This window comes from Tauraco erythrolophus, chromosome 4, assembly GCF_009769465.1.
Source record: "Tauraco erythrolophus isolate bTauEry1 chromosome 4, bTauEry1.pri, whole genome shotgun sequence".
NCBI classification, from domain to species: domain Eukaryota; kingdom Metazoa; phylum Chordata; class Aves; order Musophagiformes; family Musophagidae; genus Tauraco; species Tauraco erythrolophus.
The window spans coordinates 52,895,890-52,910,422 of NC_141468.1; the positions used below are offsets into that span (position 1 = coordinate 52,895,890).

General features: G+C 43.2%; 1 protein-coding gene across 2 annotated transcripts in view; it reads left to right on the plus strand.

The window, feature by feature from the left end:
- Positions 1-1,908: 1,908 nt before the first annotated feature.
- NUDT4 (nudix hydrolase 4) overlaps positions 1,909-14,533 on the plus strand; it is a 31,683-nt gene continuing 19,058 nt past the window's right edge. For both annotated transcript variants that reach the window (XM_086610021.1, XM_086610023.1), the window contains exon 1: positions 1,909-2,008. In XM_086610021.1, coding sequence (XP_086466147.1) covers positions 1,910-2,008 — 99 coding nt within the window. In that variant the 5' untranslated portion in view covers position 1,909. The remainder of the gene's footprint in view (positions 2,009-14,533) is intronic.

Genomic DNA, 14,533 nt, shown 5'->3' on the forward strand with positions numbered 1-14,533 from the left:
CTTCTAAAGAAAAATATGTTTATACAAGTAATCAATGTGTAAAAGCAAATTAAAATTGGAGTTTCTTAATCCCAGGGTGTTTGACTTTACAGCTAATACTGTAACAAAATAATATAGCTCAATACAATTGTGTTTTCCTTCTTTTAGCTTCCATGTTTTTCAAGTGTGATATTGCACTGACTCATTGCACTTAGTTCACACTCTGAAGAACAGAAGGTCCAAATTTCATTAACAATCAGAATAACCAGTGATGGCAAACCAATCTCCTTCCAATGCATGTCACAAAAAGCATATAAAAAGTCTGACTTGTTACAGATCAAAAAAATCTTTTTTTTTTTTTAAAGTAACTTAGGATGAAAAAAAAAATAGCTGTTCTGAAACAAGAAACAAGTAGGATGGAAGTTTAAAGCACATTGGTCCACTCCAAAAGCTCAAAGGAACCTCCAGAACATCAGTAGGATTCAGATGAAGGAAGAAATTTACGAAACAGATTGGATGGGTGATTTCTACAATTATGTAAGTGCACGGTAGCTTCCATCTACCAAGACGACTAAGCACTCTCTCATGCACAAGCAGTAAGTGCTTTGATGACTACTTGCAGTCAACTGCTTCCAGAGACATTGAAGAGTAGCATTTCCCTGCTTTGCTTTTAGTTTGGGTTTTGCAGAATTTTTTGGATAATGAAAACACCTGGGCTTTCACCCTAATAGATCATAATAAAAGCAAGTGGATAGTAGAGCTTCTCCCGGCCTGTCGTCGGTACTGGGAAGGCCTTTTGTCAATCTTTAGCTCCTACATAGTGTTATTACATGAACGAAAAAAAAAAAAAAAAAAAAAAAACAGACCAGCATGGGCTGCCTGCTTCCCCAGCCTGCGTACACTGGTATCTTCTGAAAATAAGTTATTTCAAAACCGGATTAACTTACACTGCCAAAACTACTCTCACTACGGTGCCTGCCCCACGTGCATCCTGCCCCTACCGAGCCCGGCAGCAGGGAAGCCGCCCTGCCTCGCGCACCTACGCCGGGCCCTCCGCCAGAGCGGCTGCCGGCAGAGACCGCATCCCTCCCGCGCTCGGAGCGCCGCGCTGGACGACGGCCCAGCGCCGCTGGAGCGGCGCCTGCGGTAGCCCCACGGGGCCGCCCACGGCCCAGCGCCGCTGGCGGCGCGTCCGCTCCCGCCCCGCGGGGCCACCGGGCCGCACGAACCCTCAGGGCAGCCTTGCCCCGCCACGGGGTAACTAGGACTGGTTGGACACCGGGGGCGGACTCCCTCCGAGCTGCCGCCCGGCAGCCCTGCCGCGGACCGGGCTGGTTTCTCCCAGCCCACAGCGCTGTGAGGGAAGGCGGGAGGGATAGAAAGGGACCAGCCCCGCCCCAGCTCCCCGACCCGCGCCCCTTGGGGACAGGCGCAGCTCCCAGCCCCAGCAAGCCGCAGCCCCGCCAGTGACTAAGCACACCCGCCGCCGCGCCGTGACCGGCCTTTTACCTCCCCTCCCCTCCCGCTCCCCGGGCCCCGCCCGCCGCCGCGGCCCGCCTCTCCGCCCCCCCAGCTGCCGCGCCCGGCGCCTGCGCGGTGCGGCGCGGCGCGCGCGGGCGCAGGAATGTGCGTTACAGTTAAATAGTGGGCGCAGGGGCGGCCGCCGCGGCGCTCGGGGCCGGCGGGCAGGCGGTGGCTCGGGGGCGAGCCGGGCCGAGCGAGGCGACCAAGGAGCCTCCATGGCGCGGCGCGGCTCCCGGGGCGGCGGCAACGGCGCGGCAGTGCTGTGACAGTGCTGTGACAGACGCTTGGCAGCTGGAACCGGCCTTCCTCCTGCCCCACTTCCGAGCGGGGGGCGCGGCGGCGCTCGGAGAGCGGAGCCGTGGCGGCAGCGGCGGCGGCCGGGGGTAGCCGGCGTGTCACCGCCTCTATGATGAAATTTAAGCCGAACCAGACGCGGACGTACGACCGAGAGGGCTACAAGAAGCGGGCGGCGTGCCTCTGCTTCCGCAGCGAGCTGGAGGACGAGGTGAGCCCGCCGAGTCGCGCGCACGTGGGGCGGGGGTGCCGGCCCGGCCCGACCCGGGCGGGGCCGCCGGTGCCGCATCCCTTTGTCTGGCTGGGGGGGCGCGGGCCCCTCCCGGGGGACCCCCCTGCGCATCCAGAGCTGTGTCGGGGCTCTCCCTCGCAAGCAGGGGAGGAAGCGACGCCGCGGAGATGCGCGGACCCCCGCTCGCTGAAGCGGGAGGCGACGGCCCGCAGCCTACGCTGGGAACGGGGGCGGTGGCGGACACCCCTGTGCCGGACCGGGCCGTGCCGTGCCGGCCGCGGGGGCGGGCGGGCGGGTCGGGCGCGGTGGCTCCGCGGCGCGCCTCTCGCCCACCATCTTGGGGCGGCGCGGCGGGGCGCGGGCCCACGTGCGCGGCGCCCGCCTTTGTGCGCGGCCGCGGCGCCCCTCGGCGGGAGGGGGACGGACCGGCCCGGGCGTGTGTGCGGCTCCCGGGGCGGGATCGGACGCCGGCTGGAACTCCGGGGTTATCCTTTGTGAGCCCGCAGCGCGCAGAAAATCGGTTACTGTGTAATGGCGTGTTGAGGGCTGGGCTGGTGTTACCCTTAAGACGGATCCCCTGCCATGCCTGGGTGGGATTAAAAAAAAAAAAAAAAATTTCTTGTATTTGGAAAAACCTGTTTTTCCCCCTGAGAGAGTAAAATGGTGCTTAAAAATACTTTGTCAAGCAGCTCGGGGGCGGGAGGAGAGAGGGTGTTGTGGTTTTGTTTGTAGAGGACAGCGCTCAGCCGGGGTTTTATGTTGCAGCAGAATCGGGAGGTGGCAACAAAGTTGTCCTATATTCCTAGCCAAGGTCAATTGCACTGGCCGTTATCTGGAAACTTTGCAGATGGTTTCATTGCACAATGCGTTTATAGACTGTCTCAGGCTGGAAGCATACCCTTTCCTGATTTTCATTTTGATGTTTCATAGCTGTAAAGTAACTACAAAGGTTCGGGCTTGGTTGCTTTTTTTTTTTATTCCCCATTATCTATATGCTGGAAGAAGCTAGTGTCCTATCTAAACTCTCAATATGACAAATTTCGTGCTTATTTTTAAACATTTATTAAGGAATGTAGTAGTAATAATAATAACATAATAAGGAGAGGCCTGATCTCAAAATACTGACCTTTGAGTTTAGGCAAAAACTGTGCATGGTGTTCTGGTATATGCCATTCGTTCCCTATGCGGTGTAAGTACAGCCTTGGGATAGCACTGGTCACCTTTTCCTAATGTTGTGAAGGAGAAAGGTACCCAGCAGAAATCTTGCTATTGTGATTTCAGTAGCACCTCTGATACTCCAGCATGCTTCCCCGTTTATATGTCTTTGGTGTTCATTTTTGGGTGCTACTCCAGCTCAGACATGTTTGGAGTTCAAACACCTGAACTACTGTTGCAGCTTTCTTGGACTAACTGTAGTTGGAAATTCAAGGTTGGGGTCACCTTTGTCAGTAATTTCCATTCATTCTTCATTTCCTGCTGCAACTTCTTATATTGTCTTTGAATCTCGTCTCCAAATGAGACCACTGGCTGCTTCAAAAATTTCTTATGCATAAGAACACCCTCCAAGACTAAGGATGGTAGTAGCAGCTTTGCTGGGCTTTGTAAGAAAGGTGAAGACTGCCACTTTTTGCACTGGAGCACTCTGGGATATTGCGAACAGAGCACCTGTACAGCTGGCATGAGGCTGGGCTTTGGCATTGTACAAGCAGACACAACTTGAGGATGAAACGAATAACATAACACTAAGTCAGATTTGGGACGTAGATTAAGCATGTGGAAACAGTTCAAATTAATTTCTGGTAAGTTACTTCCAGAAAAGCAATGGCAATGTCTTGAACTTGCTTAGCTGTTTCCCAAGTGCCAGCTCTGTCTGTATCAACACAATCTATTCCTTAGAAGTTTGATGCCTGACTACTGTTTGTGATTAACTTGTATCACCAGCCATGTTCCCCATATTGCCTGGATGAGACTTTCTTCTGCTGTTCCGAAATGCAGTTCTCTTAATACATTTCTGTGTAGATCTACTTCAGACTCCACCTGAATGTCTTCAGTGGTTCCTTTCCAATTCTCTAGAGGTTTTACCATTGATTTTCATTTCCAGGGACCTAAGTGCAAGGTAACTTCTGCTCTGAACGAGCACAAAGGCAGTAACTAGGTGGTTGGAGGGAGAAGATGAACAGCAGACTCCTGTAGAAGCTATTGTGGGGGGAGAAGTAGTTTTCATAGTAATTTTAACCTATAGGGTTACTATCCCATAAGCAAAGAGTTGCTAGACATTGGAGGAGAGATAATAGAACAGAGAACTGAAAGCAGTCTTTAGCAATACATTTCTTTTTAGGAGTCTTTAAGCAAGAAATCAAAATCTCAAGTTTTTTTTTTTACTGGTGATACCGTCTGTAAGACTCTCTCAATAGATCCCGTTCTACTTTTCAGCTGGTTAGCTTCTATCTGGAGGAATGAGTATCTGCAGCAATCTTCTGATACCAGTCTTAGAATTAACCTGTGTTCCTCCTTGCATTCCGATCTTCTGAAAGGCCAGTCCATGTCCAGTTGTGTCCATGCTTCGGCTTTTTCCTCCTTTTTTGTGCTTTAATCATTCCTTTCTTAGCACTTTGATGGACTTGAAGTCTTACAGCCTCTTCTCCTAAAACCAGTTTTCTCTTTTTCTGATCATCATGGTAGCTCTTTCATCTTCAGTTTGACAGCCATGTTTTTATGTGCGTGACAGCTGTAGTTGCTTTAGATGACATCTTACTGTGTTGTGTAAAAGGTTCCTAATACTTCTTTAGCTATACTAGCAAAAAACGTTGTGATGGAACCTATCTTTATCATACTGTAAAGCTATCATTAGTCATCTTGTGATTAGTGGTGGTATCTAAGTCTCTAACTTGCTCCCACCTTGTGAACTCTCAACTTGCACCAGAAATTCTTAGTGTTCTGAGCATTAGAATCACGGTATGTTCTTCTTAACCAAATGTGGTCCTTCTTCTGCGACTTCAGCATGAGATTCCCTGTTGATATAGTGACTTACGGATGTTGTCTCTCAGTTTGGAGACTTGCAAATTTCAGCAATAGCTTTTTGTGATCCTCAGCAACAAAAATCAGACCAGTCACTAAAACATTTAACATCTCTGTTGTTAATCATTTTCTAGCAAAATCCACATGTTATGGCTTCTTGGTCTGTTTCCTATCTGTATTGCACTTCCTATGCTACCTTCATAGCCTTGTTGAAGCCCATGTTACAGCTGAGTTTTATGGACAGTGAAGCAACATGTCAATTGGAAAAAAAAAAAAAAAAGAAGAAAAAAAACCCCTGTGATAACAAAGGATGTTTTTGATAAAACCATACTGTATTTCCATTCATTTTCTGTTCACTTTATTTCTTAATTTGAAACATAGGTTGGCTCTAGAACACCGCTGAGGCAAAATTCAGTCTGGTGGTCCCTGCGAACAGTTCGAAATACAGCTGCTGAACTCCTGCTCTCCAGCTACAGCACCTTGTCCAATTAGACTTGCCAACAGCCTTTGTTGCCAGACTTAAAATTGTTGAGTCAGTTCTCTTGGGTGTTACAGGCTGGAAACTGGGCTTGCCTGCAATCTTACAGCCTGTCAAAAGCTTTTGCTTTGTCTTAAGAGCTGGTATTATTGCAGCTGAAAGCATGTACTTGTGAGATGACCGATGGCTGTCCAGATGCACCCTTCCTGTTTCTTTCCTCATATTCAAGTGACTCCACATATGCCAATTTACTGCTATATAGCCCCTTTTGGTTTAGATTTTGTAGCCTTCATGCTGTGATATTGTATAATTTAAAAAAAAAAAAATCCTGGAGGAAGACCAAATAGCCCATTAATTTGGCCAGTAATTTTGGAAGTTTTTTTTGTGTGTTTTAGTAGTCTAAGAGATGATCTTCTGCTTTCGTCTCTCAATGCTGTCATTTGGGCTGAAGAGAGAGCAAGACAGCTAGATACAAGCTTAGGTGCTGGCTGCTTCTATCGTTCTTAATGAAAGTAAAGCAGTAATTGCAGGACTGTCTGCCCTTTGAACGAAAAAAATTGCTGGAAATGAAGCAGGAGAAATCCCATGAAAAATGAAACAAGGCTATGTGGGCATGAAATGCGTGGGGGCTGCAGGCTTTTTGCTTTGAACAAGCAAGAAGCAGTTCAAAGCAAAGTTCAAGCAGGTGTGTGGAAAAAGCTGATGGTGTTCAGCAGACTGGGATGGGCTGGTGGATTTGTATATGTGGAAATGCAAGTCTCTCTTGAGCAACTAGGAGATGTGGATGGCAGCTTTAGGATAAGCCTGAAGGAGAACCTCTCAGTACAGTAAGGACCGACTGCTTCCATGAGTTGTAATTGCCTGTGCATTCAGTATTCTGCAAACACTGGTTTTATATAAAATGCTTCTGTCTTATGGTCTGGGTGGAGAGTAGGCAAGGAAATTCTTACTTCTCAAAGCAGAGAACAAGGCAGGCTTTTAAAGCAGCGAGAGCAAATAGTAATAAACTTTTTTTTTTCCTAGTTGTTTGGATAACTAAAACAATTTTAAAAGCTAATTTAATTTTCTTCCATCAACTACGGATTATACAAATAAATGAGCGGTTATTTTTAAATACCGTGAATATAGAACTTGAGTGCGTTCTAATTATTTTGGCATCTGTAACACTCCTTTATGTAATTGAATATAGTATTGAAAGCCCTACTTTAGTGTTCAGCCAGCAGTTGCTAGTGGCAGATCTAAAAAAACAGTTTCATGTGCAAAAAAAGTCTTCAAGCTTTTCAATTTTTAATTTTGCCATTTTTCTTGTTCAACTTTATACAAGAGATAAAAATAGATGGGAATGGTTTCCTGTTACTGTTGAGACAGTAGTGAAGATAACTGTATTGTCATACAATTATGGGAAATGTAGATTTATTTTTTTCTCTGTAGCAGAGCATGCACTCTCATGTCAATTATTGCCTCTTAATTTTGAATTATAAAATACTAGGAGCCTATTATTTTTCTCCTTTTTGTTCTGATTTAGAGAATTTTATTTCTTGGGCTGTAGAATGTAGAGATTGGAGAAACCCGTGTTTAATCTACCTTGTTCTGGTGGTCGCTGTTTTATTATTTTAAAAAACAGTAGTATTGTTCAGTTTCACAGCTGTTGCTTCATATTAGCAATGGTTTTATTAAAGAATTATAAAGGAAAAAATAAAATGTTATTTTTATTTCTATTGGTCTAAATCATCTGAAAACCAGAAAGGCCTGTTGTAATGTAACCTGATCTATAAAACCATGGCTTAGAAGTATCACCTGGATACCCTGGCAAAATGAGATGTTCTAGGTATTATTGTAAATAAATTTGCAGTGATAAAAGGTCTTCCATACTTGACTCCCAGTTTGTCATTTGATTTCTTTATCCTTCAGTGTAAGCTCTTAGGTGTAAAGGTGTGCTTTAAAATATAACTTGGAGTGTGACCATGGCACCATATTTAAGGCTGGCATGCTATCCAAAGCAGTGTATGGACTGATGTGGGTTACCTAGCTCGCTCCATGATTGCATAATGGAATATAGGCATATTTTGAAGTATCAGAGAATCCACTTTTCAATATGCACTTCAGGCACACTGTGGTTTTCACTTGTTCTGTCTCATGTCCCTGTCCTGCTAACATACAGGAGAAATTATTGACATCAGGTGATTGCTGCCTTAGGTTTTCCTCAGCATTTTCTTGATATTTGAACATCATCTGTGTGGTGTAGGAAGGGGTATAGCTTGAAAAATCAAGACCTATAAATAGCTTCCAAAATGGCTCTTTATGATGCATCTACACAGACAGCGTCTGCTTATGGTGTGTCCCTGCAGGCTCTTACGGGGTTCTGCAATGGTTTAAGCTTGTGTTAATGTTAAATGAAAAGAATTGAATGTCAGGTTGCTGTGGTAGGATTGATATCAGGTAACCAACTTGCCTTGTTATCCCTACTTCCACAGAAAAACAGCTTTCTGCAGGCATTGCATGTGCACCTTGCCTTCATGTTGGGATCTTTTTTGACAAACTCCAAATGCTTGCTAGCAGTGGAAGCCTGCAAGTTCAGTGAAGCTGTAGGAATTCAGCTGTCCACCACAGCAGGAAGCTTCAGTCTTCACTCGTGACTCTTCAGATACTGAAATTGGTCAACCACGAGCTGTTTTTTATTGCAAAACCTCGATTGTTTTTTTTTTTCCCAATACTTACGGTATTGCTTGTCTGTGCCATATGAATGTGTTTAATGGCATGGGTAGTTGCTGAAAATGGGCTGAAGGGAGAAGGCAACACGGCTGTACCTGTCTAACATCAGGCTAAGCTGTCCTGCAAAAGAAGTTTTATGTTTTGCCCTGTTTAGAAGATGCCGTCTTTTTGAACTAGCAATATTTGTGTTTCGATACTTGAGAAAATGTCCTTTATAGCTTATGTGCACCATTCTGAGTTTACTTTGAGGATTTAAGCTGTTTGCTAAGTTTGTGTTTGAATCGCCCCAGTTAACTCAGTGGTGCGCAAAATTTCCAGGTTAGCAGTGTCTGTGAAATAGCAGAGTGGCAGGCTCCTTCAGAAATGTATACAAATCCTAGCTGGAGATGCACATACATATATGCACCTGTATCTCTAGCTAGGATTTGTAGCCATGTTTTCTTAAACATCCTTTTGTAGGTATGTGAGTTCACAGACCATAGGTTGATGTGTATTTTTTTGCAGTCTTATTTGTAGAACACTTAAAAAGCATATTTTAATTAGATGGCTTTCACTGCTTATTCCAACTTGAAGAAAGATGTGTTTGGCTTTGGCCAGGCCACTGATTTCATGAAACACTGCAATCTGACTTAGTGCTTAAGTACTTCAGTAGAACCAGTCCTATAAATGTAAATATTTTAAAGTAAATTTTGTCTTCAAAGCAGTATTTTTTTTTCCAAGTATCTCAAAACCAAAAAAGGCTAAAAGGTAACTGGTACTTGTCAAGAAGTAACCTTGTCATGTCTTTACCTGCAGCTGAATGGTTCTGAAAGACTTGGAGCTCTTGTTTCTGACAAGTGCTTGGAAGCTGATCCCTTAGTCAAACAGATTATGTTGCTGAGTAACCAGTAAAGCCCAATTCTCCTGCTCAAGATTAAGCCATGGTTTCAAGTTACAAAGAAATGGGCAGCAATGTGAGTTTTAGCTCTTCCCCTACTACCTTATGTGTTTTCTCCCTTGGTCCGTATTGGCAAGCATAAGGGAAGAAGGATGTACTGTAAAGTGGATTGGGGAACTGACCCAGCATGAGAAGTAAAACTTCTTTTATAGGCATTTGTGGGGGCTTTCTTGCTTGTTAGCAGAGTTTTTTTGCAGCCAAGAATCACCTTTTGCCCTGTGGCTGAGTGCAAGATCCGCACCCTTCATTGCACCCTGAGACCTGTCGCATCTGATTCTCCGAAGCATACCAAAGCTTAGGGGGAGATCTGACGTTATAGGTGACTTGAGTGCTTGTTGACGTGAGGAAATGAGTTCTGACTGACGAACTGTAGGAGTATAGTGCTGTCTGTTCCTGATATGAACACTTTAGCTGAAGAACAAAACAAAGTACTTTAAATAGCCAGAGGAAGGTACTCAAATTCTGAATCACTATAACAACATGTTAGCCGAATATGTGAGTTTCATGTGAAATAAAATCTAGAATAACAGAATTTCAATTACGAGTTAATGCAAAACTACTTCTGAAAAGGGCTGATGTTTTTCTCCCTATTGCTATATAGCCTTAAAATCAGAAGATCTCAAAGGAAAAATCACTTGCAGATCTGATTTTGAAGCATTACAAAAATATATGCATGTATTTCTTTATTGCTCATCTTCAGAATGCTGGTAAAGTTGCACTGATTGATGTGCAAGCATTGTGCTGCTGCTTTGAAAAGTGATCTTTACCTAAAGTTGGGAGGATATTTTAGACATTATTTAATATATTGTATAGACAGAACCCAGTTTTCTGGGTTGCTTTCAAGATGCTGTGCTCAAGTTAATGAGCGTTAGGATTAAAGTACTGCTAGATGTTACGCCATTTCTCTGCTGCTCTGCCAGTTGCTGTTCATTGAGACTAAATCTTCTTTTTAACCTCTGTCATAGCTAGGGACTGCTTTTCAGTCTGTTGTCTGTAAAGTACTTTGCTAGAGGCTCTTGAATTGGCTTAGGCTGATCTGAAATTGGGTATCTGCAGTCATGCCTTTCTGTCCCAGTTTGAGCAGTGCTGACCCTTGCATGGCGGTGTACTGATCAGTGCTGAGTGTGCGCAGGCTGAAAACGAAGCTTTCGTGGTACAAGCTAGTTTTCAGCCAGATCAGCTTCCAGAACTTGTGCCAGTGTAAGGGAGTAAGTAAAGATGTTGCAGCCATGACTTTGGCCTTTGATTAGCTTTTAAAATGCTGTCAAATCTGATCCCAAGGTTTTTTACTACTCTAGAATTAGTTTGTGCACGTTACATCTCCAGGTTAAGAAAAGTCATTTTGAAAATGATTGCACTAAAGAATGAGGACTTTAAGCAATCACTCTACGGAGAATATTTTTAGGAAGGCAAAAGCATATTCCTTGGTAAATGCTACCTGTGTGGCATTGCTATTGCAAGTTGTAAAACTCCATTGCATTTTTCAACTTTCTAGAGTCCAAAAAGAGACAATGGTGTTCTAGGACCGGGATACCACGGTATCCTATAGCAGAACTGAGAAACTATTTCAGAACTACTGAAATGAGGCACTGATTCTTAAAATAGCAAAAAGCGTTAGATAAAGGAAATCTCCAACTACAGTAGCAGGTTGACATGTGCTCTCTAATTTGAGACGTGTGCTTTTGTCTAAGAATTCATACAGTGAATCCTGCAAATATGATCCAGGGTTTGTAAGATATGCTTTTCCGTGCTCCTCAATGTTTCTCTGTTGCAGCATTCAAAGTAGTTTCTCAGTACTTTTAAGGAAGCTCCTGAGCTGAAAACAATTGGAAGTTGGAAGTGTTAGGGAAAAGTGAAATATTTCCTGCACGTTTTCCCCTGAGCATCTGCTTATGGCTGGTTTTAAACAAATCATAGGGCTTGACTTACCCTTTTGGCTGTATTTGATTAGACCATCTTCGACTCTTTCAGGTGCTTGTATCTTTGGCAGACCAACCGGGTAGGCTGAAGTTCTCCATGTTGAGTGTGCTAGGTTAGATTGTATTAACTTCCATCAAAGTGGGTCCTGTTTTTCCCTCAGAATAGGGTTGGATTATTTTTCCTTTTGCCTTTTAGTATTTCAGACGCCTGTGAGAACATACAGTTCGTCTGTTCTCTCTAGTAGCATTCTGACACTTTGTTTTATACCTGAGGGGTACCTCTTGCTGCCCCTTATGATTTTTCCTATACTTTGACAAGTTTAAAGCTTCTGAAATTGTTTGTGTGTACTCAGCTTCATAGAGCTTGGGAGCTAAATCCTTCATCTTCCATGCACCTGCCTTCTCCTTTTATCTGTGCAAGGTTTAGTCATACACCTGAGCAATACAGTGTTCTTCGCAGCTGAGCCGCATGTGCTCAGCGGTCTTTTCGGGGCGAGGAGTCGATTCCCTTCTTCTTGAAAGTAGTTCCTTTTAACTGCCAGTTTCACTAGGGGGAAAAAAAGGCAAACTTGGCTATCTCCATCAGGTAATTCAAACAACAAATTGGACATGGCTGCTAGTGGATTAGTGGAGGTGATGAGAGGGAAGAAAATGGGATGTGCAGTGAGGAGGAGAGGAACAGACGCGATTAGGCTGGAAAGAGACAACTTAGAGGTCTAATGGCAAATAAATAATGTCTGTGGAACCGGAGTGGAACTGTTCAAATACAAGTATGTTTCTCCTTGTACATAATACATCTGCTATGGAAAAATTCCCATCTTGTGGTTAGTTTGTAGCAGCTTCTGCTGCTGTTGCTTCATTACTGCAAGTTATGGAGGACTCTGCATTGAAGTCAAAGAATCCAAATGTGGGAGTATTGCTGTATCTAGCAAGTTTCAGCCTTAACCCTGATTACTTTTTTAACATAAGCTGATTTTAATACAATTATTTTTGTAAGCTATAGTACTCTGCAGTTAAGGAAGATAGAAAGCAATAATATTTTGCATAACCTTAAGTCATTTTCTACCTCTGAGTGCCTGATACAAAAAAATATATGTAAGGAGGAATAGCTTTTGGTTGTAATTTGTATTACTCTGAGCTGTTCCCATTTCAGTCTTCTGGAATATAAGGCTGCTAACTGTTTTCACAAGTTTCTTTTGACTTGAGAACACTAAACAGGCCAAAACTTTGACATCTTTCTCTAGGAAATTTTCAGTTGTTTGTCTGCAGGTTTAGCATTTATAGTGAGCAGGTCCCATGATGCCACATTCCCTGTAATTACCTTTGGGTTTTTGGTTAACCATGTCTTGGTTAAGCATATCGATAGGTGCTTATTACAAGTAGGCTGGCTAGCAGTTTCCCTTCCTTGCTGCACCCAAAGGTCATTGCTATTCCTGGACTTGAAACAAGGTAAAAACTTTGCTAGTAAAACTTAGTGGAGGAATTTTCTTTTTCTCCTCTTAGTAGTAGAATTTTACGGCTTTATTGCTTCACTTGTCAGTATTATGGAAAATAATAGTCTTCGGAGCAAGGTGAACTTAACACTGTAACTAGACAAGCAGATTTGATGCCATTACTCTGTATTTTCGAAACCTTTTGAAGAAAGGAGTCAGTCACTGTTTTCTTCTGAGCCTAATGAGATTATGATGTAAAATTTGGTGTGCATAGGCCAGAAAAAATGGAGGTGTGTGAGATTCTGTGGTCTGGATTTTCAGTAGACAACTGTGATCTCTGTGAACATGAACCTCCTCAGAAAAAACTGGATGTCCAGGCAACTGAGATCTCTATTCTCCTGGTTCACTTATATTAAGGGAAGATGAATTGCTGGCTTTTTGCTGGTGATTTTGCACCTCTTTTGACATGTTGAATGCATTGTCAACCAACCACAGCTTTTTGGTGTCTTCATTTTTAAGTGATCCATATATTTACAGCCTAGTCATTCAGGTACTGTGGGATGTGTCCTATGGCCACTTACAGATGGAAACACCTGAAAACTACATCCACTACATGGAATAAAAAACAACACACCAAAACCAAAGATGTGCAAGCGAGTTCAAGATGGCTTGCTACCCTAACAGAAAGAATCTGCATGGAATGCTTTTCAGCCTTACCACACAATCTTGTAATTGCTAGCTATTGGCTTTTGTGGAAATTGATTGCCACTGAGTATGTTTTTGTTCGCATACCCCAGGATGGATTCCTCATGCCCAAGTGGCTTCAAATGTTATGGGGAGGAAAAAATTGTGCATCTGAAGGTCTTGAGAATATACCTTAGTGTAGTCTCTTGGATTCAGACTGTAAAAGCAGTGGGATCACAGGAGAATAAAGCATAGAGGGAAAGATGCTTGAGAAGAAAATGCCTCAGTTCCCATATTAGTGGAGACTTGGGTGGTTGCCAGAATGAGCTCCTGGGGTGTAACACTTGAGAGTTTATTGTATGTATAGCTGTAAAGCGTATCTACCAGAGTTGATATATTTTAATGTTGATTACTTGCTAGATGTATTTGTTTCTGCTTTTTAAAAGGGTAATTTAAAACTAATAGACACACAAACCCAGCTCAATAGACTATTAATCAGGTTAGCGGTAGTCAACTGTTACATATAAAGGCATAAAAAAAAAATTCCTGACTTTATGCTACGCTGCTGGAAACAGCAACCTGCTTTATCCCTTAGTAGTAATTAACAATTTTATGTTTAGCCTTAACTAAACAATAAATGCTGATTAAAACTGTTCTACCAAGCTGGGAATGATTTAATGTGATATAATCATCCTTTTGTTCATCATTGTTGCTAGCTTCCACATGACTGCAGTGAGTGCTAGTTTCATCAGCAGAAAGTAATGTGTAATGCTTATGTCTGGGATCCCACAAGTGAATTCATAACTTCATTTTTACAAATGCGCTTTAAGCATTGCCGACATGGTGATTCTTTTGTAGTGATATAGATGTTCCACCTACATGTTGAAAAACTCTCTAAAACTATGTTTAATAGAGCTGTGTACCCTCTGGGAATGTTTTGTTAATATCAAAGGATCCTAGGAAACTAAAACCTTTGGTTGTAAGGATCCAAGTTGAGATGCGTTCGTGTCTAACCTTGTTGCCTTTGACTATTTCTAGGTTTTTAGATAGCTGAATAAATATTTGAGTTAACTGAAAATGTGAACATTTAGATCAGATGCTAACAATGATTCTGTACTAAATGAGGTCTCTGCCGTGTTCCTTATTTAATGTAGAAAAAATGTTGGGGAAATTAGTACAGTGGAGAATTCTTCGGAGTAGGACGAATCTTGACTGCAAATAAAATAAACATTACAACAAGAAAATACGTCAAATAAGGCCCTTCTTGGTGCACCTCATTATGCATATGCATTGTTGCATTCACAAAGGTGTGCAGTCACCTAC